At 42.2% G+C, this 26,524-nt stretch overlaps 1 protein-coding gene across 1 annotated transcript in view; it reads left to right on the top strand.

Annotated features, from left to right (window-relative positions):
* LOC147603900 (uncharacterized) overlaps window positions 1-26,524 on the top strand; it is a 267,683-nt gene that overhangs the window by 161,699 nt on the left and 79,460 nt on the right. The window contains exons 27-30 of the mRNA XM_086795826.1: window positions 3,759-4,805; window positions 6,311-6,472; window positions 8,687-8,923; window positions 9,050-9,217. Of these exons, the coding sequence (XP_086651952.1) occupies window positions 3,759-4,805; window positions 6,311-6,472; window positions 8,687-8,923; window positions 9,050-9,217 (1,614 nt within the window). The remainder of the gene's footprint in view (window positions 1-3,758; window positions 4,806-6,310; window positions 6,473-8,686; window positions 8,924-9,049; window positions 9,218-26,524) is intronic.

Here is a 26,524-nt window from a genome sequence, read left to right as displayed (position 1 = left end):
GCTATACGGTGCGGAATGCCAGACATCTTATCTTGGGACACATTCAGAGTGTCCCTACTTTTAGACCCCATTGGGAATCTTACGGCATTTCGACTGACATTCAGAGGGTATTTTGGGGGAGATTGTGACATTCATACAGGAAAGCACAGATTTCCTCCTTTATCTGGGTTTTTCTTCATGGTGGTCTTGCCACCAATCAGTGGAGGTGTGTTACTGGTGCTTGCCCAGCATGCCCTAGATGTGCAGCAGTTTCGGAGTCAGTTTACCAGTGTTTAAGGGAATGCAGGGAAGCACAGAGGGTTTGGTCTGCGATTGCACACCTCTTTGGTAGGATTAAGAGGGATGCTATCATTTCTTTTGGTTCTATCATTTGGTTGACACAGACTGGGCCTCAGCTGAGGTTCGAGGGGACTGGCTTGGCCATTTTGGTTAAGCAAGGAGTTGCTCGGCAGTGTTGTCTTCAGGATTTGCCACTTTCACACTTTGTCCCTCCGGCACAGAGGTTAGACAGTTCTTGGGAGATTATTGCTAGCATCTCAGCCTGGAATATCTGGAAGGCTAGATGCACTGAGGCCATTGAGGGTACTCCCGTTCTTGTTTCTCAGTGTCTTTCCAGGATTTGAAGTGATATTATTCACGCCATTATGGCTACCTGGGCTAGAATCCAGGGATCTTTTAGGGTTGCGGAGAGGAAGCGCACTCAATTTATTAGAGAGTGGGACATTGGTATCTTTTTCACATCCTCTCATTCGGGACCCTATTGACAGCACAGGATTCCTGATTGGTTGAGATCTCCACCTTGCTTGGTGTGAAATCTCCATTCTGTAAAATTTTTCATACTTAATAGAAGTCTCCTTTTTGAAAAAAAAAATAAAAAAAATCCCTTTTGACCAGGAATACGAACTCCTGTAAGAAGACCATGAGCTTCAATACTACGAAGCATAAGCAATAAAGGATGAGTGACAATAGCATACAAAAGAGCACTCAAAGGACACCCTTGTCTAACTGATTTTGCAAGAGACGAAGATTCAGAAAGCTCTCCCTGAAGGGCGTGTTGAGCGGTGCCATCTTGACATAAACAACATTTTGCATCTTCTCACCAAAACCCATGGCACTCATGGCCTGTTTAATGAAATCCCAATGAACTATATCAAAAGCTTTGGCTATATCTATCTGCAATACTAGCACATCCTGCTTAGTATACTTGGCACACTCCATCTCAATATAGGCATTTGCTATGTTATCATTAATTTGCCTACGAGGCACATATCCATATTGTTGAGGATGTAGTTTCAAGTTCAACAACCCAGCCCATGTCATAGCAATCATTTTTGCAACCAACTTATACACCACAAGCATCAAAGTAATGGGCCGTCAATCAGCCAGTGTTTCACAAAGCTCCTTTTTGGGAATAAGGATTAGTAATCCCTCTTTCCAACATGATGGTAGAGTGCCAGTCTGCCAAGCATTATTGATCATACATAAGATGGGATTTTGAGCTCTTCCCAGAATGCTTGAAAAAACTCCAAAGTCAAGCCATCCCAACCAGGGAATTTCCAATGGCCCATATGTTTTAAAGCATCAGAAAGTTTGTCCATAGAGAAAGGCTGTTCAAAGTGCAAGCTTTCAGCTGTAGACGTGATGGGCTGCACATCGCCAAGAAATTCTTGCCTACATCAAATTGTAAACTCATCCAATGAAGGAGGCGACTGAAAGATATCAGCAAAATAACACTGACAAGTATGCGCAAGCTCCACCTTAGAGGCTGTCAATAGACCATCCGGCCTTTTAGTTTGCACAATATTATCCTTAGATCTCCTCGCATGCAATGCTTTGAAGAAAGCTTTCGAAGAACAACCTTTATCTTTAAATTGTTTATATTGGGCACGGGCTTTCCGTTTCTCTATTTTACGAGCTTCATGAATTGCAGTAGTAGTTGCAGCTTGAACTTTTTCTTGCTCCTGTTGAGGGCTAAGAGGAAAAGTCTGAGAATGTTCTGTTAGAAATCTAGCATGGTATCATACTAAACTAAAACATGAGGAAGACTGCAAAGGAATGAAGCAAAACTGAGAGATATTTCCATTGATGTGACCCCTGAATAAATAGGGCCATGTACAAGACATTGAGCAAGAGTGCTTATGGGATAAATGTAGAGGTGCCACATGGCACACACTCAAGACTCAAGACAAAAACTGAGACTAGACAAATGTAGACTAGAGAAACAACAAATGTAGACTAGAGAAACAGTACACCTAGTGTGCACTTATTTCCAACACCCTCCTTAAGTGGACACTAGGAGGAAGACAGAAAGACAAGACTAGAAGACAGACATAAAGACCGATAGACTGAGAGACAAGATAGAAGACATGACAGATAAAGATCCTGAGACACCCCTCCTCAAGTGATATCCTCATATGGGTCCACAAGGGTAGGGACAAGAGTGGATCATAGACAGACAGAGAGAGAGGCAATCAGCCAGTAGAGTGGTCCCACAGAGAGAGAGAGACTGTCAGATAGACATGAGAGAGTCTGACAAATAGAAGATAAATGGGGACATTGACAGAAAATGCCAAGAGAATGTGGGTAGCTAATCCACAAAAGAGAGGCATATAGACTGATAGACAGAGTGTCAGAGACATATGACTGTAAGATCACACAAGATAGACACATAGACAGAGAGACTGACTGATTGTAGATAGACAGAGAGATGGACCTTGATAGATAATCCCTCCTCAAGGGCAATCCTCCTGCTAGAGTGGGTAATGCAGGGGTGCCTCTTGGATAGGGACAAAGATAATTCCATGTAGACATGACATTACCCCATGATCTACATCATTGGTGATCAATGGTGGTAGATAGCATGAAAGCATAGACAATTATGAGAGAGATGGGAAGGTCTTACCATATTTGGCAGTGTCTAATCCCGTACAAGATAGAGAAGTAAATGAAATTCAGAACTGAGATTTTTTATTTTTCAAGAAATAGAGAGTAGACTGAAAATACTTCTTAGATGGAGAGTGCCTTGAGCTGCTGCTGTAGAGGTTGCTGGAGTAGAAGATGGAGACATGGAAGCTGGAGTGGAGGCCGGAGGAGAAGATGATGAGGCACAAACTGACTGAACAGCAGCACCCGGCCTGGTATAGACAGCAGCTCCACGAACACGCAGCAACGAGAGAATGGCTGGGCAGACAGGAGCGGTTAGAGGCTGAGGAGACAAGCGGGCAGTTCCAGCAGGAGATGGCAGGGCAGATGCAGCGCAGGCCTTGCTGGAGATGAAGAGGCAGAGGCGTAGAAGGGGGCGCGGTCCAGGGGAAGATGGCGCAGATTTGCAGCAGGCTGGAGCTGAATCATGGCGACAGAAATATGGCGGGGCAGAGATTGCGCAGGAGCAGGAGCAGCACGAACTGCAGCTGAAGAGGTGCGGCCAGATGTAGAGGCCAACAGGAGCAGCCGGTGGGCAGAAACAGGAAATGGCGCGCAGATTTTTGGGGCAGATGTCGGAGAAGGATAGCGGGGCAGAGGTAACAATTTTGTTCTCAAAAATTCAAGGTACCTTAGAAGTTGTTTTTTTAATTTTTCTAAGCTTGTTATAGATTCACATACTGTCTTCATACTTCATGAAATAGTTCTTTTTAAGACATTAGCATGTCATAGAGCCACCTTCAGAGTCCCCACATTTTGTGGCCTGTACTTGAGAGTTCTAGTTTTTTTTTATAGAGGCTAGAATTTTAAATAGCTGCTGTTTGCTTTTGGTGCAGGTGATTGAGCCTCTATTTATTTTCTCTTTGATTTGGTCAGCAGGAGCGACCTGTAATAACGATGGTCGTACTAAATTCGATTCATACCTTCGGGATACCTTCGCCGATTTACATTTGGAAAAGCCTCCACCAGATGAATTGGATGTGTTTGGTTACTATTTTGATCAAAATACTCTCGATTGGATCGATTGGATGCAGACCATACCTAAATATGTATGCAACCCGGAGAAACCGTTTTCAGAGCTCATAGTACCCACAGCTGACTCAGTCAGGTCAAAATACATACTGCAATCACTGATAGAAATTGGTAAACATGTCCTGTGTGTTGGAGATACTGGTACAGGCAAGACGCTTGTCGTACAAGACAAACTTCTTAACGACATGAACCAGTCATATGTACCTATCTTTATAAACTTTTCTGCGCGGACAAGTGCTAATCAGACACAGGATCTCATAGATTCCAAGACAGAAAAGAGAAGAAAGGGAGTGTTTGGTCCACCACCCACAAAGCGATATATCATATTTGTTGATGATCTGAACATGCCACAGAGAGAGAAGTACTTTGCTCAGCCGCCCATTGAAATTCTCCGTCAATGGATGGACCACAAGGGATGGTATGAGAGAAAGCCACCATGTGCCTTCCGCACCCTAATCGATATCCAGTTTGTTGGCTGTATGGGCCCACCTGGGGGAGGCCGAAACCTAGTAACCAACCGGTTTCTTCGCCATTTCAACTTCTTGTCTTTCAATGAAATGTCTGATGAGAGTCTGTTTCTAATATTCAACACCATCTTGGATGCTACCCTTTGTGCCAAGTTTTCGGAAGTGGTACGTGAGGTTGGGAAAAATATTGTGACTGGGACTATAGAAATATTCAATGCCATAAGAAAAGAGCTCCTGCCAACACCATCAAAGTCACATTACACTTTCAATTTACGAGATATGAGTAAGGTTATACAAGGTGTCCTTCGTGCTGATCCGAATCACATGCATACATTACATTCAATAGTCTCTCTTTGGCTTCATGAATCAATGCGTGTATTTCAGGTTTGCTTTCTTTTCCCTCTTCTAGATATAAACATTTCCACTCCAGTGAACATGCTGTCTCATAACTTGTCTAGTGTTTTGAAGCATTGGTGTTTAAGAGGTTTTTGTGGACGACGTGTTTGATCCATCTCGTTTTTCCTTTTTGAGAGAGAGACACACACACACAGATAGGAAAAGAAAGATTTTATTAATTACAAAAGACCCACCAATGGGTCTATGAGACCAAAATGTATAGAAAAGTTCCTTGCCATACAGTAAAGCAGCCCCAACAACTCCACCAAAGGATCTATAATGAGCACTGAACTCTACCTCCTACCAATGCAAGTTCAAACCCCATCATCCCCCCCCCCCCCTTTCTTCCCTTCACACCATAAAGTGTGCAATAAAGAAACGAGACTTGCCCATAGATGTGAAAGGGAGGAGATCTTTGATGGGCGTGGGCGCACACGTGTAAGCACTCTCATGGTCTCTGAACATGGAAACAAAAAGTACTGAAAATGAAATGAAAAGAAGACCCGCATACTACGTGGGCCTTCCGTGTACATGTACTGAAAATCCCCGAGCAAGATGACCAGAGATACCCAGATCTCCTCATGCAATGATACTACCGTCCATCTCCATAAACGAGCAAAGAGCTGTGATGGCATTCTACCTGTGGAGTGGCATCTCCATGGCTGTGGAGTATGTCGTGGATCTGCAGCTGAAAGGCCATACGCCTGGATCCCCTTATGGGGAGGTATCTGGCTCTCAAGAGGGATCACACTGTCTCACCAGTGATGCTACAGGTGCATAGCGCTAGAGGACATGTGCCTTGTACCTTAGAAGATAGCCAGGGCTTACCATAAATCCATCCTCTGAAAATTGTAAAAAACTCTGTAGAAGTGGAGTTTTGTATTGAGCTCTAGTGGAGACACCCATGTGCGGCTCGTGTGCAACACTTGGCAGATGGAGGCATCGATCTCCTGCCAGCAGAGATCAAGAAATGGTGAATCAAGGCTGTACTGAAGGGGGGGGGGGAGGCGGTTCACCTTCCCCCTTTCTTGGTCTGAGATCTCCCTTTTTGTGAAAAAAAATCATACTTAATAGAAGTCTCTTTTCTGGGGGGGCCGGGGGAAATCATCACACACATATACACATCTGCATCTGTATGCATGGTCTACTTGCATGTTGGTATGTTGTCTTAATTAAATGAAGAATAAAAGTTGATCTGGCCTATGCTCCCAGTTACGATAAGCTATAGGGATCCTCTCAGCTTCAAAAACGAGACAGGAAACTTTAAAGCATACTTCGGGAGGCAGCCCCTTCCAATCACTCACATTGCTTGCCATTGGAACCATCGTATTCTTGTGGCTCCACCACCAGTGATTGCACTAATAAGACTCCTTCCTTTTTCAAGGACCTCATTGTTGCATGTAATGTTCCAGTTATTAGAAGTTTCACTTTTGCAAAATAAAATCCGAAGTCAACCTTCGACTAAGTCTCAAGGGGTCCTGTTATGTAAACAGGACCGTCTTGTCAATGATGAAGATAGAATTTGGTTCTCTAACTGCTTGGCCGACCAGCTGGAAAGACAGTTCAAGGTGCAATGGAACGAAGTTGTCACTCATGATCGACTTCTATACTGTGATTTTCTGGTACCTGGTGCAGAACCGAAAATATATGAGGAGGTAATCTCCCTGAAAGCTTTTATTTTTGGTTTTGTTATAAGTTAAATCTTTTATCCGTAGATTTTGGTGTTCGAACTCACACTCCCTGCTAGGCTGCATGATGCTGTAGTCACTTGGGCAACGGCCAGCACTAATATAAATGTGTATGTATTATATATATATATATATATATGTATATATACATATATGTATGTATATGTATATATGTATATGTATACATATATGTATATATGTATATCTATACGTATACATATATATGTATATGTATATATGTATATACATATATATATACATATATACATATACATATATATGTATATGTATATGTATATGTATATACATATACATATACATATATGTATATGTAAATATATATACATATATGTACATGTATATGTATATATATATACATATACATATATGTATATATATATACATACACATAAATGTATATATATGTATATGTATACATATATGTACATGTATCTATATATATATATACATATACATATATGTATATATATGTATATGTGCTTACGGGTTGGGTGCCTAATTGTTTAGGCGGTAATGATAGTATCTCCCACCTAAACTGGTGGCTAACTCTTCCCCAAAGGAGGACCAAAACATGCCACTGAGAGGCTCTACTGGGACAAAGATGAGCTGTCGTGTAGGGCAGGGTAGGATGGGTTGTTGTATGTATATGTATATACATATACATGTATATGTATGTATATATATATACATACATATACATATATATATATATATACATATACATATACATGTATATGTATGTATATATATATACATACATATACATATATATATATATACATATACATATACATGTATATGTATACATATACATATATATATATATATGTATATGTATATATATATACATATACATGTACATATATGTATACATATACATATATATACATGTATATATATGTATATGTATACATATATGTACATGTATATGTATATATATATACATATACATATATGTATATATATGTATACATGGATCTTGAGTCCTTTCGCTACATTGTGCCCAGGGAGTTGAAGAGAGATAGTCCATCAGGCTGTTTGCAAGGGCTAGCTCGATTCTCTTCCCCAGGGATCCGGATGAGGTAGCCCCGGGAGAGCCGCCGACTCCAACTATCGTCCATGTACGATCCGTAATGGATCTAACCACATGTATGTATATGTATATACATATACATGTACATGTATATGTATATGTATATGTATATATATATGTATATACATCTACATATACATATACATGTACATGTATATGTATATGTATATACTTTTTTTTTTTGCTTCTGATTTCCCGTTGAGGCTCTCTGTTTTGGAGACTCTCATGTATATGTATATACATATATATATATATATATATATATGTATATACATATACATATACTTGTACATGTATATGTATATACATATTCATAAATGTGTATGTATATGTATATGTATATGCATATACATGTACATGTATATGTATATGTATACGTATATACATATACATGTACATGTACATGTATTACCTACATATATATACATATATACATATATATATATATACACACACACATATATATATATGTATGTATATATATGTATATACATATATATACATACATATACATATATATATATATATATGTGTGTGTATGTATTATGTATATATATACATATATATATATATATATATATATATATATATATATATATTATGTATATATATATACATATATGTATATACATACATATATGTATATACATACATATATATATATATATATATATGTGTATATATTATGTATATATATACATATATGTATATACATATACATAATATATACACATATATATTCATACATATATGTATGTATATATATACATATATATACATACATATATATAATATATGTATGTATATATATGTATATATATATATGTCTGTATACATATATACATATACATATATATATACATGTATATACATATACATGTATATGTATATACATGTATATATATATACATACATATATTTATGTATATAACACTATTAACACACACACACATATATATAGTATACATACAAACGTGTGTGTGTGTGTACATATACTGTAGGAATTAGGTTAGCGTAGTAATATGTTGAAAAGCCTCCTGCTATGCTTTTTTCTTTCGGTCATGCAGGTTACTGACTTTGCAAAGATCTCTCAAGTTGTTGAACAGTACTTGGAAGATTATAATAATGTTAGCAGTACCCCTATGAAACTTGTGATGTTCTTGGATGCTATAGAACATGCTGCACGCATTTGCAGGGTGATTCGGCTTCCCCTTGGGAATGCACTCCTCCTTGGAGTAGGTGGAAGTGGAAGGCAAAGTTTGACAAAGCTAGCTACGTTTATGGAAGACTTCGAGTTGTTTCAGGTAAACAACGATCCTGCATTGGACTTGTGGGAAAAGAAAAGACAAGCAAGCATATTTTTTCAGCGTGAATCAGGAATGATTTAATTAATGCCTTCTAACTATATCCGTTTTGCCTTGTGTATACAGATTGAGATTACAAAAGGTTATGGGAACAATGAATGGAGGGAGGATTTGAAAAGAATGCTCTTAAAAGCCGGTGTAGATGACAAAGAAATGACTTTTCTGTTCTCCGACACTCAGATTGTCATGGAATCATTTCTTGAGGACATCAACAACATACTTAACTCAGGAGAGGCAAGATTTTTCACTAATCTGTTGGATTTTACAGAAGCACAGATATATATTAATCTTTACAAAATGTCAGAAAAACAAAAATTGTTTGATGTCTTTCCTTTTGGATTATTATAATTGTTCATCAATGGTGATATTAAGTAATGGTGTCACTTAGCACTGAGCTGTTGATGATTTTGAGCCTTGGTGGTTAACCGAGTACAGCATGCCTCTACCTGGTTCATTGCCTCTTGTTGGTGCTTCTCTCATGGATGCATTGGCCAGTTGCGGAGATTGGTCCGTAACTTTCTCTGGTCAGGTTTGGATGGTACACTAGACACCTGGGCCAAAGTGGCTTGGGAGACTACTATACACCCCAGACAGAAGGGCTGGCTGAGTATTGTAGATCCGGATATACAGTGCAAAGCATGGCTTTGTAAGTTAGCAGTCAAAGGATTCCTTGCAAGCACCGAGCCTTGGAAGAATTTCATTATGTTTCACATTTCTAGTTGTACCCCTTGTGGTGATGGAGATAGGATGCTTAGTTCACATTTTATCTTTACTGAGGCAGGGTATAGGGCACCTTCCTCTGCAATTATAGCTTCCATTATCAGAGCGTGGAGTAGCATGAGACCTTTTTTGAGACAGAGGCTTCCTAGATCAGAGGATGAGACTGATAGACTGCCCATTTTGTGGAATGACCTCATTAGAGATGAGGTTGCACGACCTTTGGGTGCGTCTGGATATATGTAGTGGCCTGGTTGGGAGAGATGTGCATCAACAGTTGGAAGACTTTTAGAAGCCTCCCTATGGATCGGAGACTTGCATCCACCCAGCACCTCAGAGGGAGCCCTGGATGGATCGATCAAATTGATGGAGGTATACCTCATGTGTGGATTACTGGGACATTTCACGATCAACAGCATCCTAGGTTGCTATGAGTTTTCTCCAGGACAGGAGTGCCATTACAGGTGTTAGCCTTGCTGGATCAAGATGAGGAGGGAGATTGTGTTTTGTATTCTATCCAGACACGATGGAGATAGTTGAAATGTGACACGCATGACATTATTCCTGACACTGCCCTTCATCCAGTGAGAGAGTTAGCCGCTCAGGAAAGCACTAGCATGTTGACCCTATGCTTGATATTTTGACCCATAGGTCTTGGTGCATATGGTGGATGTACTATCAGATATCTTCATTACGATCGTGGTGAGTGGGAGCAGATTAATGCAACCAATCCTATAAATAGTCTGAATTTGTCCAAGTAGGAGCCTGGCATTAAGGACAATGTAGCTTAAAAAAGGCTCATATAGGAGGAGCCAGATTTCTCACTTCTTTTGGTTATTCTTACATGGTGGCCTTCCCATTAATGAGGGGAGGGCTATTTTTGGAGTAAAGCCTGCTTGTCCCAAATGCCCGTCTTTTTCGCGGTCAGCCGTACATGTCTTCAAGGTGCCTTCGTATGATGCAACCATTGTGCCAATCTCCCGGAGCATGCCATCCTTCCATTTCTGCATTTGTTTTTTCATTTCCGTGTGCATCAAAACTTGGGCCAACTCCATCTCAACCCGTACTTGGGCTTGCATTTCTCCCTTCAATTGGGCATATATCTCTACCTTCAGCATTTCATATATCACTTTCTCTTGGGCATGCATCTGCTCAGTCCATTGCTTTTCAAGCTCCATTGCATGGTGCTCATCTCTGTCCTTATATGTAGATGTATCTTCTCATAAAGGGCCTCATCTCGTCGGGCCATCTTCGCAAGCCTTCATGAGCCAGGGGACATGATCCCTTCCCTCAGTGTTCTACATTAGGCATTTGGTGGCTTTGTGGGGGTGTGAAAGATGGTTTCACCATCTTGTTCTGCCTCCCAGGATTGAGACATGTTTTCAGTCAATGTGACAAGTCAAAGAAGCCGACACCCACTGTATCTACCTTTACGGAAACCCTGATTTGTTTCCTGTACAGATCAGACCTGTGCTTCCAGGACCAAACAACCTGTTGTGTGGTGCTTCTTACGAACTCTGTTGCTGAGCACAGCTGAACCTGTCAGCCACTTGCACACTGCTACCCAGGACTGCATGTGCACGAATGCTGTCCGCCTTCAAACAATACTGCCTTCACTTATGCGCCACACAAACTGTGCGCTGCCTGCACCTGCCTTCGCCTGTTCGCTACCTTCACAGCCCTCCCCTGTGCGCTCCTTCACACAATCTTGTGGGCTGCCTAACATTGAGGGCCTTTCTATCAATTGTGTTGCGGTGTTGAGAGAGAAAGAGAGAGAGAGAGAGCAATGGAGGGGGGTGATGTTACGGAGGTGCTTTAGAGGATCGTCGATCTACTGGTGGCGGGGGGTTATTTCTGTGCCCGCATCTCCTCGTTGTCCTCTTTCGACAAGCTCACGGGAGGGCTTGCCTGGTGTATCACCTCCAGCAACGTCCTTGATGGAGGCGGCACAATTGAGCTGAAGTACCGAGCCACTGGAGATGCAGACACTCAGAGAAAGAAACAAAAAATGAAAGTTGTTTTAACGTTCAAAAGGCCAAAATGACCTACGAGACCAAAAGGTTACATCATATCCATGAGGTACATCATCCTGGGTACAAAATAGTAATAAAGATAGATAACAAAAATCTAGAGCCATAAAATATGATCTAGGTACATGAGGAGACAGCTCTCATATCACCCTAATACATCCCTCCTGGGCCGTTGTGACATGCTGCTCAACGTGGTAAAGCTGAGCTGACGCGAGAAGGTCCTGCGATGATGGAAGATGATGGCCCGGATCCTCCTAAGAGAGAGAGAGAGAGAGAGAGAGAGAGAGAGAGAGAGAGAGAGAGAGAAATGAAATGTTGAAAAGCGGGATTTGCGAGAGAGAGAAAAATGAAATGAAATGTTATATTAACGTCTTCAAAAGGCCGTAATGACCTATGAGACCAAAAGTTACATCATGTTGGATCTGATACAATGTCTGGATAAAAAAACCCAGAAAATGAAAAATAAAGATGATACTACTGGCACCTAGAAAATGAAACTGGAACTGGAAGGTAAACAAAAACCCTTATACGGTGTGAATATAGTGAGGGGGGGGTACGCTATGGAGGTGAGTGGAATATAGCGAGGGGATACAATATCATGTGGGACGGAGGGGTACACTATGGAGGTGCCTCCATCTCATAATATGTGCCGCATCGGACACTGGCGGATCTCCTCAATATCCTCTGTGGTCAGCACCCTGACTGGGTGTCCCGCATGCCTCGCAAGAATAATCCGAATCCGCCGCTGCAACCTCCGTCTATGCTGGGATGCTCTCCTCCGTAGTCGTGGGCGTCTAGACCACCCAAGCTCAATCGCACGATCAATCAGTGTACCCCTGGTGTGGGCGGTATCCATGTCCTGCTGCTGCTGTGTTCCATCTGGCGCAGTGATGGCTGGACTAAAGAAGTCTGTAATGTGCCTCTGAGTCTGGCTCTCTGTGTGCCTAAGCAGGCTATCTCTATGTCTCCGCAGCTCAAGCAAGAACAATCCCAAACACCTCTGGTCCTGGTACCCCATGACTCTGGAAAGTGGTCCAAAACCCTCTCTGAATAAACAGTGGAAACGACCACGTATCTCATAGTATGCAGTACAATGGCATATATAATGCAGCTCTGTCTCTGGCTCCCCATGGCATACTCGGCATATCCTGGCCTCAGCTGGTATACCTCTATATCGGCCAATCTCAATCTCAAGCTGGTGTGAGGATGTGCGAATCTGACCAATAGCACATCGTACTGCATCAGACAAGTGTACATCCATGTAACTGGGTCTGATCACAAAACCATCTGCTGTGAGCTGAAGAAAATGCTCTCTGTAGAAAGCCATCTTTGTGCCCAGCTCCTCAGTCAGCTGTATCCATGTCCTCCTAATGTCCAGCTGAACTAAATCCTGACGAATGAGTCTGGTAATCTCCGTCCGTGTGAGAGTGAGAGAGGGTGCCTCCAAAGAATACTAGAAGGGAGGCAATCTGTCCATGCTAAAACCATGTGCCTGGAACCAAGATGTCATCTGTCCATACCAACAAGCCATGTCTCCCTGTAAAGCTAACTGTCGGGAGGACTCCAGGGCGAGGCGTGCATATCTGTCTCGGGGGAGATCCCACAAGCCATGTATGTAGGAGACTAATCTCGTAAGAGCCTCAATCACCAGAGGGGCAGCCACCAGCTCTGCTCGAATAATCTCATGAGGTACCACGGCCTTGGCTCTAATAATCCTAGCAATCATAGATACCAAAGGCCTCTCCATACCTCTCCAACCGCCTGCGCTGTGATGGCCCACTGAAGGTCCCCATATCTGCACTCCATAAAGCATAGCTGATGTCACTAGAGTGTCAAAAAGCCAAAGTTTTATTCGAGGTTCCTGAAACTGAACCTGCGAACACATCCTCTCCAAACCACCCAGGGCTGCATGTGCTCTAGTCAATCTAGTCTCTGCTGCTCTCCTCATCGAAAACACTGGCCCACTGAATACTACCCCAAGATATGTATATGCATCTGTATACTCCACAATCTCTTGCCCATATGTAAATGTGGAAGCTGATCGCCTAACCCACTATGGCGTGGTGTTAAACACCATAACCTTGGTTTTGTCAAGGTTGACAGACAATCCACTATCATGTGCAAACTCATGTAAAGCATCCAGATGACGCTGCATACCCTCAGGGGAGTCAGAGATCAACACAATATCATCAGCATATAACAATAGTGGGATCCATGTACCTGCTAGCTGGGCTCCTCTGTCCCCCAATCTCTCAATGTAGTCAGAAGCCTCATCCACATACATACCAAACAATGAAGGAGATAACGGGCAACCTTGCTTCACTCCTATAGTGGAGTGAACCAAAGTAGAGACCCCCTCTGGGGTGCGTACCTGTCCTGCAACTGATCTATATAAAGCCATAATCCCCCATATGAGCTCTGTGGGTACCCCCATCTCCTGTAATCGCCTCATCAATCTGGCTCTGGGCATTGTATCAAATGCTTTGCGGAAGTCCACAAAGCTACAATAAATCCGTCGCCCATGTGACCTGCCCTCCTCAATGATGGCCCGCAGAGTCAAGATGTGGTCAAGAGTAGAGAAACCTCTCCTGAACCCTGCCTGTCCCTCTGCTCGAATGCCAACTCTCTCTGCCCATCTACTCAACTGTTGCTCAAGAATGGATGCATACAATCGTGCTAGTGTGTGACCAATCATAATAGTGCGATAATTCCATGGCTCCATAGGGTCCCCTGACTTGAAGATAGGCACGATGGTGGACCTACTCCAAGTCTCAGGTAAGCCTTCGCACATAGCACGATTGAACATCACTGCTAGAAGCTCTGCCAGCATGTCTCTCGCATGAATAAAGTGCTCAGCGACCAATCCATCATGATCATATGCTCTCCCAGTCTTCATCCTATCAATGGCCTTCCTTACCATCTCTGCGGTAAAGAAAGTACATGTCTGTGGGCATGGTGCTGGCGGGTCAGGAAAAGGTGTCTGTCCAGGAACTGTATATAGAGATGCTGCATAACTACCCCAGACCTCTGTAGAAGTGATGGCCAAAGCAGGGGAGGACTCATGAAACAGACGCCAAGCCTCCCTCGAATCCTGGCTCAAGAACAGCTGGTATAATTCCTGCTCTAGCTGAGCAGGGAAGGCCCGCTTCTTCCTTCGCACAAGGCGTCGGAAGGCAATACGTGACTGTCGGTGAGTAGTGACTCCCAAAGCAACCTCCCGCTGCAGTCGGGCTCTGGTCTCTCTGCACTCCTCATCATACCAGCTGTTCTGGGGCAGAGAGAGAGAGAGAGAGAGAGAGAGAGAGAGAGAGAGAGAGAAGGGATGTTGGAGAAATGAAATGGTGAAGGGAGGAGCTGTCTTTAGGGTTTTGTCTACAGTAGAGCTGCTGTTTTAGGGTTTTGAACAGAAATTTGCTGCTGTTTTAGGGTTTTGAACAGATTTGGGCTGCTGTTTTAGCGTTTCCTGTACATGTTTTAGGGTTTCGTGTTCAGTAGAGCTGCTGTTTTAGGGTTTCGAACAGATTTGGGCTGCTGTTTTAGGGTTTCCTCTTCTTCGAAATATGTTGTTTTAGGGTCTTGAACGTAGATTTTGCTGCTGTTTTACAGTTTACAGCAGTCGTTTCGGGGTTTCGTTTTGCTGTTATAGGGTTTTAAGGCTCTGCTCTTAGGGTTTCCAGGGTTTGCAGCTACTGATTTAGGGTTTGCAGCTGCTGAATTAGGGTTTGCAGGTGCTGAATTAGGGTTTTCAGGTGCTGAATTAAGTTTTGAGAGAGCGGGTTTTCTTTGCTTTCGTACATGGATTTGGATGACCCGGCTGCTGCTGTTGGTGGCATGGCTGCCAATAGCCTTAACATGGATCTTATTGAGGAGATGATCGAGAAGGATGTGGGTTATGCTTCAGATGCCTCGGAGCAACAAAAACGTCAAACGCTTGATGTTGATGCAAGCTACACTCCAGTGAATGTTGGAGAGAATGCAGAGGAAAGTTCTCAGGTACCTTCTCCGGAGTTTGCACGTTGTCGTGCCATGGCACGTCTATGATGTGAAACCGTGCATGTGAGGTCATCAAATACACATCCAGATGCATGGGGTTAAGTGCCATGACGAGTCATTATATGATGCCTGAGTATATATGTTCATATTGTAGATAAGGTTCAATAAGATGAGCTGAGGCTGAGCCAGGTTTCGAAGCCTTTGACAGTGTGGTGTGAATTGTGGAGGATTTTTTTTTATGCTTATGGAGAATTTCGGAGCTAGCAGATACCTTGTGCCTTGATAGGACTGGATTATGCTTGTGGTTCGACTACTTTATTGATTCCATGAGATGGTGAATTGCTCATAAGCTGTGCCTATCATGGTTGAGTTGATATTAGCACTGAGACAGAGAACTTTATGGTACATAATGGTTGGGGTCTTGATCGTATGCTTTAGATGGCAAAAATCATATGTGCAATAAGGATGCCAAATGGAGCTTCTTTTGATGAGGCGTGAGAAAAACCCTTAGCAAGGTTATGGTGAAAAGGAGTTTGATTTTATATATATATATATATGGTCAACACTCCAAAATAAAGGAAAAAGGTCACACTCCAAAACAAAGGAAAAAGGAAATAGTAGGCGCAGTGAGGAAAATTAAAATGGGAAATGCGCGATTTCAGCTGCAAAAGGGCGTGGGCGCCGACTTCCTCGCGGGAATGACCAGAAAAAACCAGGGAATTGCGTGCGGTGCTTATCAGAAGAAGTCTGCAGAAAAAAAACCAGGTGACAGAGGCGACACGACCAGAGAGATTCATTTCATGCATTTAGCGACTGTTTATGGCGTGTTGGGGCTTGAATTAGAGAGCTGAGCTGCTACTATCTAATGATATGCTTACTACAAATTCACAAAAACCAGCTATGCGCCGGCTGTACGCTGCCTGCAGTGAAGTGTGGGAAGAATTTTTTTCAAAAAAATTCGAATGAATCCCTTTTCCCCGCCTTCAGATAAGTAAAGCTTGATAAAATTTCTTTATTTTTCCTACCTACCACTTGTAAATACACGATGCCAACAAACCTTCAAAGGTTTTGTAAAAAAATAAAGGGTGGATTTTGATATGAAGATATGTGAGGATATTTCATCAAGGGACATGGAATCAAAGAGTCAGAAATACAGCAACGACTCTAGTGAGAATTGATTTTAATTCTATCTTAGTGGAACTAAATGCAGGCCATGGATTTCTTTTAAAATCATGTGAATATGTTAAAGTTATGCCATATATCATTTTGTGTTTGTGAGTTGTTGGAATTTTAAGCCAGATTTTCAGGTGATAAAGAACATTATGAGATGTTGGGAATGGTGACAGTGGATGTATGGAATGAAAGGGGTCACATGTATGTTGGAAATACTTAAAGGTTATGTTATGCCTACATGTGATTAGCTGGAAAGTTTTGGAAAAAGAAGCCAGTGAATCTATGCTTGGAAAGGGATAAGCAATTGGAACACGAATTCAAGGATGGATTTGTCCTATGCTTTTTGGGAAATTTTGAATGTGAGTTTCCTTGTTAGGTTTGGCACCAACTCTCACAGCTAGAAGTCTCGTACTTTCCTGGCTACTCCGCACACGTCACGACAGCTTTTTGGTGAACCCGACGTGAAACTGCTGGGGTGAGAGTGTGGTGAAATATATAGGGAAGCTATGGCTGAGAATTCTGAGGGTCAGGGGGTTCATTTTGACCCCGGAGTTATGCAGATGTTTCAGATGTTTACCATGTACATGCAACAACAACAAGCTGCTGAAAGAGGACAAATTTCCACGACCAAAGCATTACAATCAATTGTGAAAAAGATGGATCAATTTGATGGGAAGGACATTACAAAGTACCTGCGCAATTATATAAAGGAGATGGAGCTAAACAGGGTGACTGAGGAGGACATGGTTCGAAGTTTCGAGCTGGTATGTGTTCCTGAAATAAGAGAGCGCATAAAAGGATTGCAGACAGCACAGGGTGGCAGAAATTGGGAAGAGTTCAAGCTTGCTTTAAAGGATGAATATTTTATGGAGGATTCTGAGCGAGTGACCAAACGAACTTTCTTGGAATGGGTCACAAAACCTAAGATGGGAATTTCTGCCACAGAATTGCTAAGAGAGTTTGAGAAGCGTTATGCCCAGTTGTCAAGGATAGAGCGTGCAACTTTGGACAGAGAAAAAACAGAGCTCTTCTTACAAGCAGCTGGGAAAGATCTCCAGGAGAAATTGGAAATCCTCCTTGAGGATAAGGATACAGAGCAGGGATTAAAGAGTGATTGGAATGATGTTGAGGATGCAGTCACTATGTTAGCAAAGCGGCAGCGGAGGAGGGATAAAATGGTGATGGGCTCTGCACCCCCCATAGCTGCTGTTACCCCTGAGAATCTACCCAAACCAGCTGCTACAATTCCCAAGGTAGATGGGCCAATGGATGGGCTTATCAAGGGTATGCGTGACTTAAAATTGAAGATGTCCAGGATTGAAGAAAAAGGTTTACCATTGGGGCAGGCTTCTATGCAAAGGCCTCAAAGCAAAGAAGGGTTTACATATAGATGCATATGGTGTGATGACCCAGAACATGCAAAGAAGGATTGTGCTAGCTATAAAGAAGCTCTTAAAAATCAACTTGTGTTTTTCAAAGATGGGAAAATCCATCTTACAGAGACTGGTCTTCCATTGAGTACAAACTTTGGGAAAGGAGGGATGAAAAAGCTGGTAGAGGATATGGCTGCTAGTCATGCCATTTCTATGGTTGAGGCAGCAACCTATGGATTAAAGGTTGGTCAACTAAAGCAGGGATTTGAGAATGATGAGGATTATGAGAATGAGGATTTTTGGCCATCAACAATGGAATTAATTGCGTCAAAGAAAGTGTCAAAGCAAGCTTTGCATGAGGCAGGTGATTGTATACGTCTTGAGACTGGCTGGGAGGAGCCTGTGGTTTGTTTATCCATTCATGCCTATATTGCCAAATGCCAAAATAATGAGGCACAGGTAGAGGAGAAGCGTAAAAGGGAAAATGAGGAAGGAGGGCCATCAAAAAGAGTTACACGTGGAAGTGAAAAGAAGGATCCTGGACCATCACATATGCCTCCACAGCATAGCAGACCTCCACAGGATGTTTCAATGGAAGAAGTGCCAGCAAAAATGAAGGAGAAGGGTAAAGGGAAAAGTCCACTCTATAAGCTTCAATCTGATATTGAAGTTGCAACAGATCTCAAAAAGGTACTTGAAGAAAGGATTCTAAACAGCGGGGTGGAATTCACACTAGGGGAAGTCTTGGGGATTGCAAAGAAAGAATTTCATGACGAGATAATTGATATTATACGAAGAAAAAGGCAGTCCATAATTGAATCTATTCCATCACAAGGGGAGGCAAGCACTTCCAAGACTCATGGAGTACAGGTACAGAAAAAGGAAGAGAGAGAAAATGTGGTAGAATGTAATCACTCTGCTGATGGGGCACGACAAGTGCGCTTTGTGGAAGAGGATGATGAAAAAGAAGTTCTTACGAAGAGTCATTACTCCAGGAGCCATTGGGCAAGAGCAACCACTGAAACCCTTGTCAAGATAGGTGATTTGGAAGAGCCATATGTCGCTCTAATTGATCATGGGTCTGAAATAAATCTTATGGCTAAAAATCTCTACAACAAATGTAAGTGGCCAATGGATGTGGATCATGGGTGGATGATTAAAGCAGCTAATAACTCATCTGGAGAGCTTTATGCAGCATGTCCAAATGTAAGGGTAACTATAGGGGATGTGAAGGATGATCAGAATTTCTTTGTTCAAGAGATGTCATCGTATCCCCTCATTCTTGGGCAACCCTACATTACAGCTGTAAGGATGGAAACAAAAGTTTTGGATGATGGTTCAGCATATGCAAGAATAAGGAGTAAAGATGGCAAAAAAGCTGTTCAGTTTTTGATAGTTTGTATTAACCATGAAAGGAATCGTGAGTCTCTTCGAGCACAGTCACTTCCAAAGATAAATAGAGAATTCATAAATTACAGGGAGATGAGGGATTTTGGCCAGGTGCCATTGTAAAGCGGGATTCCAATGGTACAAGGGAAAATGAGTTCTCGCAGGACTCAATCAATGTAAATAGTTTTTCAGCAAATTTTCAGGGATTCTCCAGCTATGGGTCATTGGTTTTTGTAAAAAGCAAGGATTTGAAGCGTGGCATGCAAAAACATATACAAAATGAACAAAAAAGTTTTGAGCAGTGTGGTCTTTTGGGAAAGAATGAGTTTATTTCAGGGGTGCTTGATGAGGTGTCATTTATAGATACTATGGATGTGCTTTTTGATATGGGAAGAGCATGCTTACAGGGTGGAAATGAAATGATAAAGGTGTCATCTGTGGAAATGTATGATATAATCCAGGAATTTGAGGGGGTGGAATGTAAAAACATGAATTGTGAGATGGATGCTCATGTTGATACAAAGTACAAAACGGTTGCAAAGAAGGTGAAACCAGTTGCCTTGCCCTTGCCACCGGGAAGCAAGGAGAAGATAGATGAAGCTTCTATGCAGCCAAATCTTAGAGATCCGAAGAAAATTGGGCATAAATTTACTCAAGAAACTCTAAAAGAGCTAAAGATTGGTGAGAAGGATTTTCTGTTGCCAGTTGAAAGGAAATGCTTTGAGGAGATGCTTGTAAAACATGGGAAAGCTTTTGCCTTTCAGCCGCATGAGATAGGCTGTGTTGATCCAAGTGTAACAGCACCAATGGTGATCTTTACTGTTCCACATGTGCCCTGGAACCTGCGGCCAATTCCAGTACCAAAGGCTCTCTTGCCAAAGTTGATGGAATTACTAAAGGAAAAGATCAGGATGGGAATCTTGGAGCCTTCATGTGCCCCATATTCCAACAGATGGTTTACTGTACCAAAGAAAAATGGGACATTGCGCTTTATTCAAGACATGCAACCTGTAAACAAAGTCACAATCAGGAATGTGGGAGCAGGTCCAATTGTGGATGAGTTTGCAGAAGCATTTGCAGGGAAAGCTATATACTCTATGGGTGATCTGTATTCGGGATATGATCAGTTCCAGCTGGATATACAAAGCAGGGACTTGACCACAATGAGAACTCCTTTGGGATTAGTAAGGATGTGTACCTTACCACAGGGAGCCACTAACTCAGTGGCACATATGATGAATGGAATGAATAAAGTCTTACGAGACTTCATACCACAAAAAACTATGCCATTTCTGGATGATGTGCCAATAAAGGGCTGTGATGAGAAAGACAAAGATGAGGATTTGGATTCAAAAGGGTGCCGCAAGTTTGTGGCAAATCATATAAAGGATTGTGACATGATTCTATCCAGGCTTGAAGAAGTGAATCTTACTTTATCTGGGCTGAAATCAGTGTTTGGAGTTGGTGAAGTGCTAATAGTGGGACATCTTTGTAGTACTAGTGGACGCCGTCCTTGTCCAGCCAAGATAGATGCAATACAAAGAATGAAGGAAACATGCATTAATGTTACAGAGCTGAGGAGATTTCTTGGAGCATGTGTCTTTTATGTTATTTGGATCCCACATTATGCACATGTAGCAGATCCTCTTTATCAACTTTTGAGGAAAAATCAAAAATTTTTGTGGAGTGTAGTACATATTAAAGCTATGCGGAAGCTGAAATATTTGCTCCAATCATCACCCATTTTGAGAAAGGCAGATTATGAGTGTGGCAGGCCTGTGATTGTTACAGTTGATACTAGTCCTACTGGAATAGGATGGGCAGTAGGGCAAGATGATGAGGATGATCATAGGTATGTAATTAGATTTGGAGCAAAGGTATTAAGCTTTCGGCAACGAAAGTATCCACAGATCAAGAGAGAATTATGGGAGATAGTCACTGCTCTAAAATGTGAAAAAGAATATCTTATTGGGGCATCTGTACTTGTGGAAACTGATTGCTTGCCACTTCTTGGGATGATAGCAAGTTGTACCACTCCAGATATTGCTATGCTTAGGTGGATTGCTTATATCAAGTCACTAAATCCTGAGTTTGAGCATATTGCGGGAAAAGATAATCCAGTTGCAGATATGCTATCAAGAGCCAGGTATGAAGATGAGAAAGAGATGATTAGTGACATTGATGATGTGGGTACAAAGTTCTATACTACAGCATTATCATATTTGCCTATCAAATGCACTTGAGTCTTTTATTGAGGAAATATATGAAGGAGATTGGTTGCTTATTGGTCAATATTTGAGTACTCTGACAAGGCAAGAAAATTGGTCTGACTCAGAATTTAAGAGGATCCGCAGAAAAGCATATGGTTATTTCCTAAAGGATGGGTATCTCTGGAAGCATCCTAAGCAGAGGAATGCTATGCCACAGAGAGTCATATGTGATAAAGAGACTCAAGGAAAGCTTGTGAAAGAATTCCATGAGAGTCTCTGGGCTGGGCATAGAAGTGTGTGGGCCACCTTTACCAAAATAAAGGAAAAATATTGGTGGAGAGGAATGTACAAGGATATTTCCCAATATGTGGAAACATGCATAGTATGCCAAATGTACTCAAATGTGCGGCATCGTGATGGCTTGCAACCAACCTACCCACCTGCCATGCACTACAAATGGGTAGTGGATCTAGTTACAATGCCTTTGGGAATTTGGCAGATGCGGTACATTGCACTTGCAAGAGAAGATTTGACAAATCAGGTAGAAGGGCGTGCTCTTAGAACAAAGAGTACAGAAACAGTATGCAAATTTCTCTTGGAAGATGTGATCTGCCGGTATGGTTGTGTTGGGAAGATAACAGCTGATAGGGGTGAGCTAGATGTTGAGGAAGCAAGGGAATTCTTCTCTAGAATTGGTATCAAACTGTCCCTAACATGTGCCTACAATCCTGAGGGCAATGGGAAAAGTGAGCGAGGACATCCTCCAATCATTAAAGCTTTGGCTAAGGCATGCAGAGAAAGAATGCGAGAGTGGCCAAAGCTGCTACCATATGCCTTGTGGGCTGACCGTACAACTCATAGCTCAGTGACAGGATACATGCCTGCAGAATTGATGTATGGTCAGAAGCCAGTGATGCCAGTTGAAGAAGTAATTCTAACTTGGAATGTATTGCCCTGGGTCAAAGGATTGAGCAGAGATGACCTCCTTGCATTGCGAATAAGACAGTTGGAGAGGAGGCCTGAAGATGTAGAGCTTGCTAAAGCTCGCTTGAAAGATGCAAGGTTGAAAAATAAAGAAAGATTTGATAATAGACACAGACTCCGGCCAAAACCTATTGAAGAAGGTGATTGGGTTCTAATGTATGATAGTAGCCTTGACAACCAATTCACTGTTCAAAGAAAATTTGCAAAAAGATGGTTTGGCCCTTACATTGTCAAGCATGTGCATGGAAATGCCACGTATACTTTGTGTGAGCTTGATGGAACAGAAATAAAGAATCTTGTGGCAGGCAAAAGGGTCAAGATATTTAAAAGAAGGCATGATAGTGATCCTTTTGATTCACAGGAGACTCAGGATGAGAGGCTTGACAGTGGTAGTATGGATATGGTTGAAGAGGAAGAGGATGATCTTCCTGACAATGCAGAAGATGAAGACGACATCCAGCTATATGTAGATCTTGATGATGATTTGGCACATACCAGAGGATGTGCAGGTTTAGAGGGGGTGGATGTCGTGCCATGGCACGTCTATGATGTGAAACCGTGCATGTGAGGTCATCAAATACACATCCAGATGCATGGGGTTAAGTGCCATGACGAGTCATTATATGATGCCTGAGTATATATGTTCATATTGTAGATAAGGTTCAATAAGATGAGCTGAGGCTGAGCCAGGTTTCGAAGCCTTTGACAGTGTGGTGTGAATTGTGGAGGATTTTTTTTTATGCTTATGGAGAATTTCGGAGCTAGCAGATACCTTGTGCCTTGATAGGACTGGATTATGCTTGTGGTTCGACTACTTTATTGATTCCATGAGATGGTGAATTGCTCATAAGCTGTGCCTATCATGGTTGAGTTGATATTAGCACTGAGACAGAGAACTTTATGGTACATAATGGTTGGGGTCTTGATCGTATGCTTTAGATGGCAAAAATCATATGTGCAATAAGGATGCCAAATGGAGCTTCTTTTGATGAGGCGTGAGAAAAACCCTTAGCAAGGTTATGGTGAAAAGGAGTTTGATTTTATATATATATATATATATGGTCAACACTCCAAAATAAAGGAAAAAGGTCACACTCCAAAACAAAGGAAAAAGGAAATAGTAGGCGCAGTGAGGAAAATTAAAATGGGAAATGCGCGATTTCAGCTGCAAAAGGGCGTGGGCGCCGACTTCCTCGCGGGAATGACCAGAAAAAACCAGGGAATTGCGAGCGGTGCTTATCAGAAGAAGTCTGCAGAAAAAAAACCAGGTGACAGAGGCGACACGACCAGATTGATTCATTTCATGCATTTAGCGACTGTTTATGGCGTGTTGGGGCTTGAATTAGAGAGCTGAGCTGCTACTATCTAATGATATGCTTACTACAAATTCACAAAAACCAGCTATGCGCCGGCTGTACGCTGCTTGCAGTGAAGTGTGGGAAGAATTTTTTTCAAAAAAATTCGAATGAATCCCTTTTCCCCGCCTTCAGATAAGTAAAGCTTGATAAAATTTCTTTATTTTTCCTACCTACCACTTGTAAATACACGATGCCAACAAACCTTCAAAGGTTTTGTAAAAAAATAAAGGGTGGATTTTGATATGAAGATATGTGAGGATATTTCATCAAGGGACATGGAATCAAAGAGTCAGAAATACAGCAACGACTCTAGTGAGAATTGATTTTAATTCTATCTTAGTGGAACTAAATGCAGGCCATGGATTTCTTTTAAAATCATGTGAATATGTTAAAGTTATGCCATATATCATTTTGTGTTTGTGAGTTGTTGGAATTTTAAGCCAGATTTTCAGGTGATAAAGAACATTATGAGATGTTGGGAATGGTGACAGTGGATGTATGGAATGAAAGGGGTCACATGTATGTTGGAAATACTTAAAGGTTATGTTATGCCTACATGTGATTAGCTGGAAAGTTTTGGAAAAAGAAGCCAGTGAATCTATGCTTGGAAAGGGATAAGCAATTGGAACACGAATTCAAGGATGGATTTGTCCTATGCTTTTTGGGAAATTTTGAATGTGAGTTTCCTTGTTAGGTTTGGCACCAACTCTCACAGCTAGAAGTCTCGTACTTTCCTGGCTACTCCGCACACGTCACGACAACGTTTGCTGCAGATCACTGGTGAGCTTCTGCAAGAATATGTGAAGGCAAATAGCGTGCAAATGGCTGCAGTAGATAATGGTGGTGTGGCTGATGTATGCATGGAGACTCCTTTGTTGCTACAACAGCTAGCAGATTTTCATGATCGTGCTGCTATCTTCTTCTTTACTCGGCGTATTCCATTGTTGCCTCGTCTTAGAGCATGGTTGGGCCGCTTGGTATCGCCTGAGGCACGTGAGGAGATTTATGATGGTTCGAGAGGCTTTTATGAAATACTTTTTCGCACTTCGGAAGCCCGTAGGGTAGTCTTGGAGCAAGTGCCACTCTTTTTGGATGGGCAGTTGGTTCATGTGGTTCCGTGGAAGCCTATGGCAGAGTACCAAGCTATGTTGCACCAGGCTTGCCCAGTTTGGGTTGAAGTGAAACAATTCCCACCAATGTTTTGGCGTGTTTTACCAGGTCTCATGCGAGGTATCGGTGATGTCTTGGTGGTGCCTCGAATGACATCTAGAAACCGAAATCGTCTATGCATGTTGTGGGACACTGGGAGACCTAGGCCGACACATTTGCGTGTCAATATGGCTGGGCTGCATACTTTAATGTATGAATTGAGATGGGATACATTTGCTGGCCACTGTTTCAAATGTGGTGAGATGGGCCACTTTGTCTCCGAATGTCCTAAGAAAGAACAAGTTGTTGCTACCAAGGATATCGTTGATGGGCAGTTGCCCGTGGAAGATGAGCATGACGCTCCTTTACATGATGCCCAGCACATGGATGTACATGTGGATGTTCAGAATGAGGTTGAGCAGCCATGGGTGGAAGTACGTGGTAAAAAGACACGATTTGTTACCCCGCGGGGGGATTTCTCAGATGCTGTTTGGCGGGGGCCTTTGCGTACTCATTAGGGGCCCTTACATACATATGCTCGTCGCCCTTTGGGTTCAGGTGCCCGGCAACAGACCAGGATTGAGAGGCCGGGAGGCAAACTTTCTCAGGGTACAGGGGCTCTTGGGGTGGATAGAGTGGCTAGAAGGGTGAGGTCATCTCGCCATGGGATGGTCATTACCCTTTGGCACGTGCTCGGGAACTCCAAGGGCAATCTGAGATCACAAATACCATGTCTAAAAATGCAATGCTTCAAAAGGTTCGTGATTTGGCAGATTGTCCTGGGCCTAGTACACAGCCTTGTTGATTCCTTTTCTGGGAAGGCTTATGAAAATTGTACAATGGAATGTAAAGGGTATTTCTTCGCGCCAAAAGCAGTTCAAGCTCTGGCGTACAACTTTTTGTCATGGTTGGGATGTTTTGTGTGCAGTTGAACATAAGCAGCATAAGTTGGCTGGCAAAGCCTATGTATATAAGGGGTTTCATGTTTTCTACAGCGGACATCCTGCTTCGCAGTCAGGTGTTATGTTTGCTGTTCGTTCGCAGTTTCAGCCTTCTCTTGTGATTCAAGATGTTCATGGAAGATTTCTAGTGATACAGATTGTTTGGGATGATACGCCTTTATGGTTGTTAGGGGTGTATGCTCCAAATAATACTTGTGCACGCC

The sequence above is a fragment of the Cibotium barometz genome, chromosome 63 (assembly GCF_041138505.1).
Source record: "Cibotium barometz isolate CiBa-2024 chromosome 63, ASM4113850v1, whole genome shotgun sequence".
NCBI lineage: Eukaryota > Viridiplantae > Streptophyta > Polypodiopsida > Cyatheales > Cibotiaceae > Cibotium > Cibotium barometz.
This window is presented reverse-complemented; position numbering and strand designations above follow the sequence as displayed.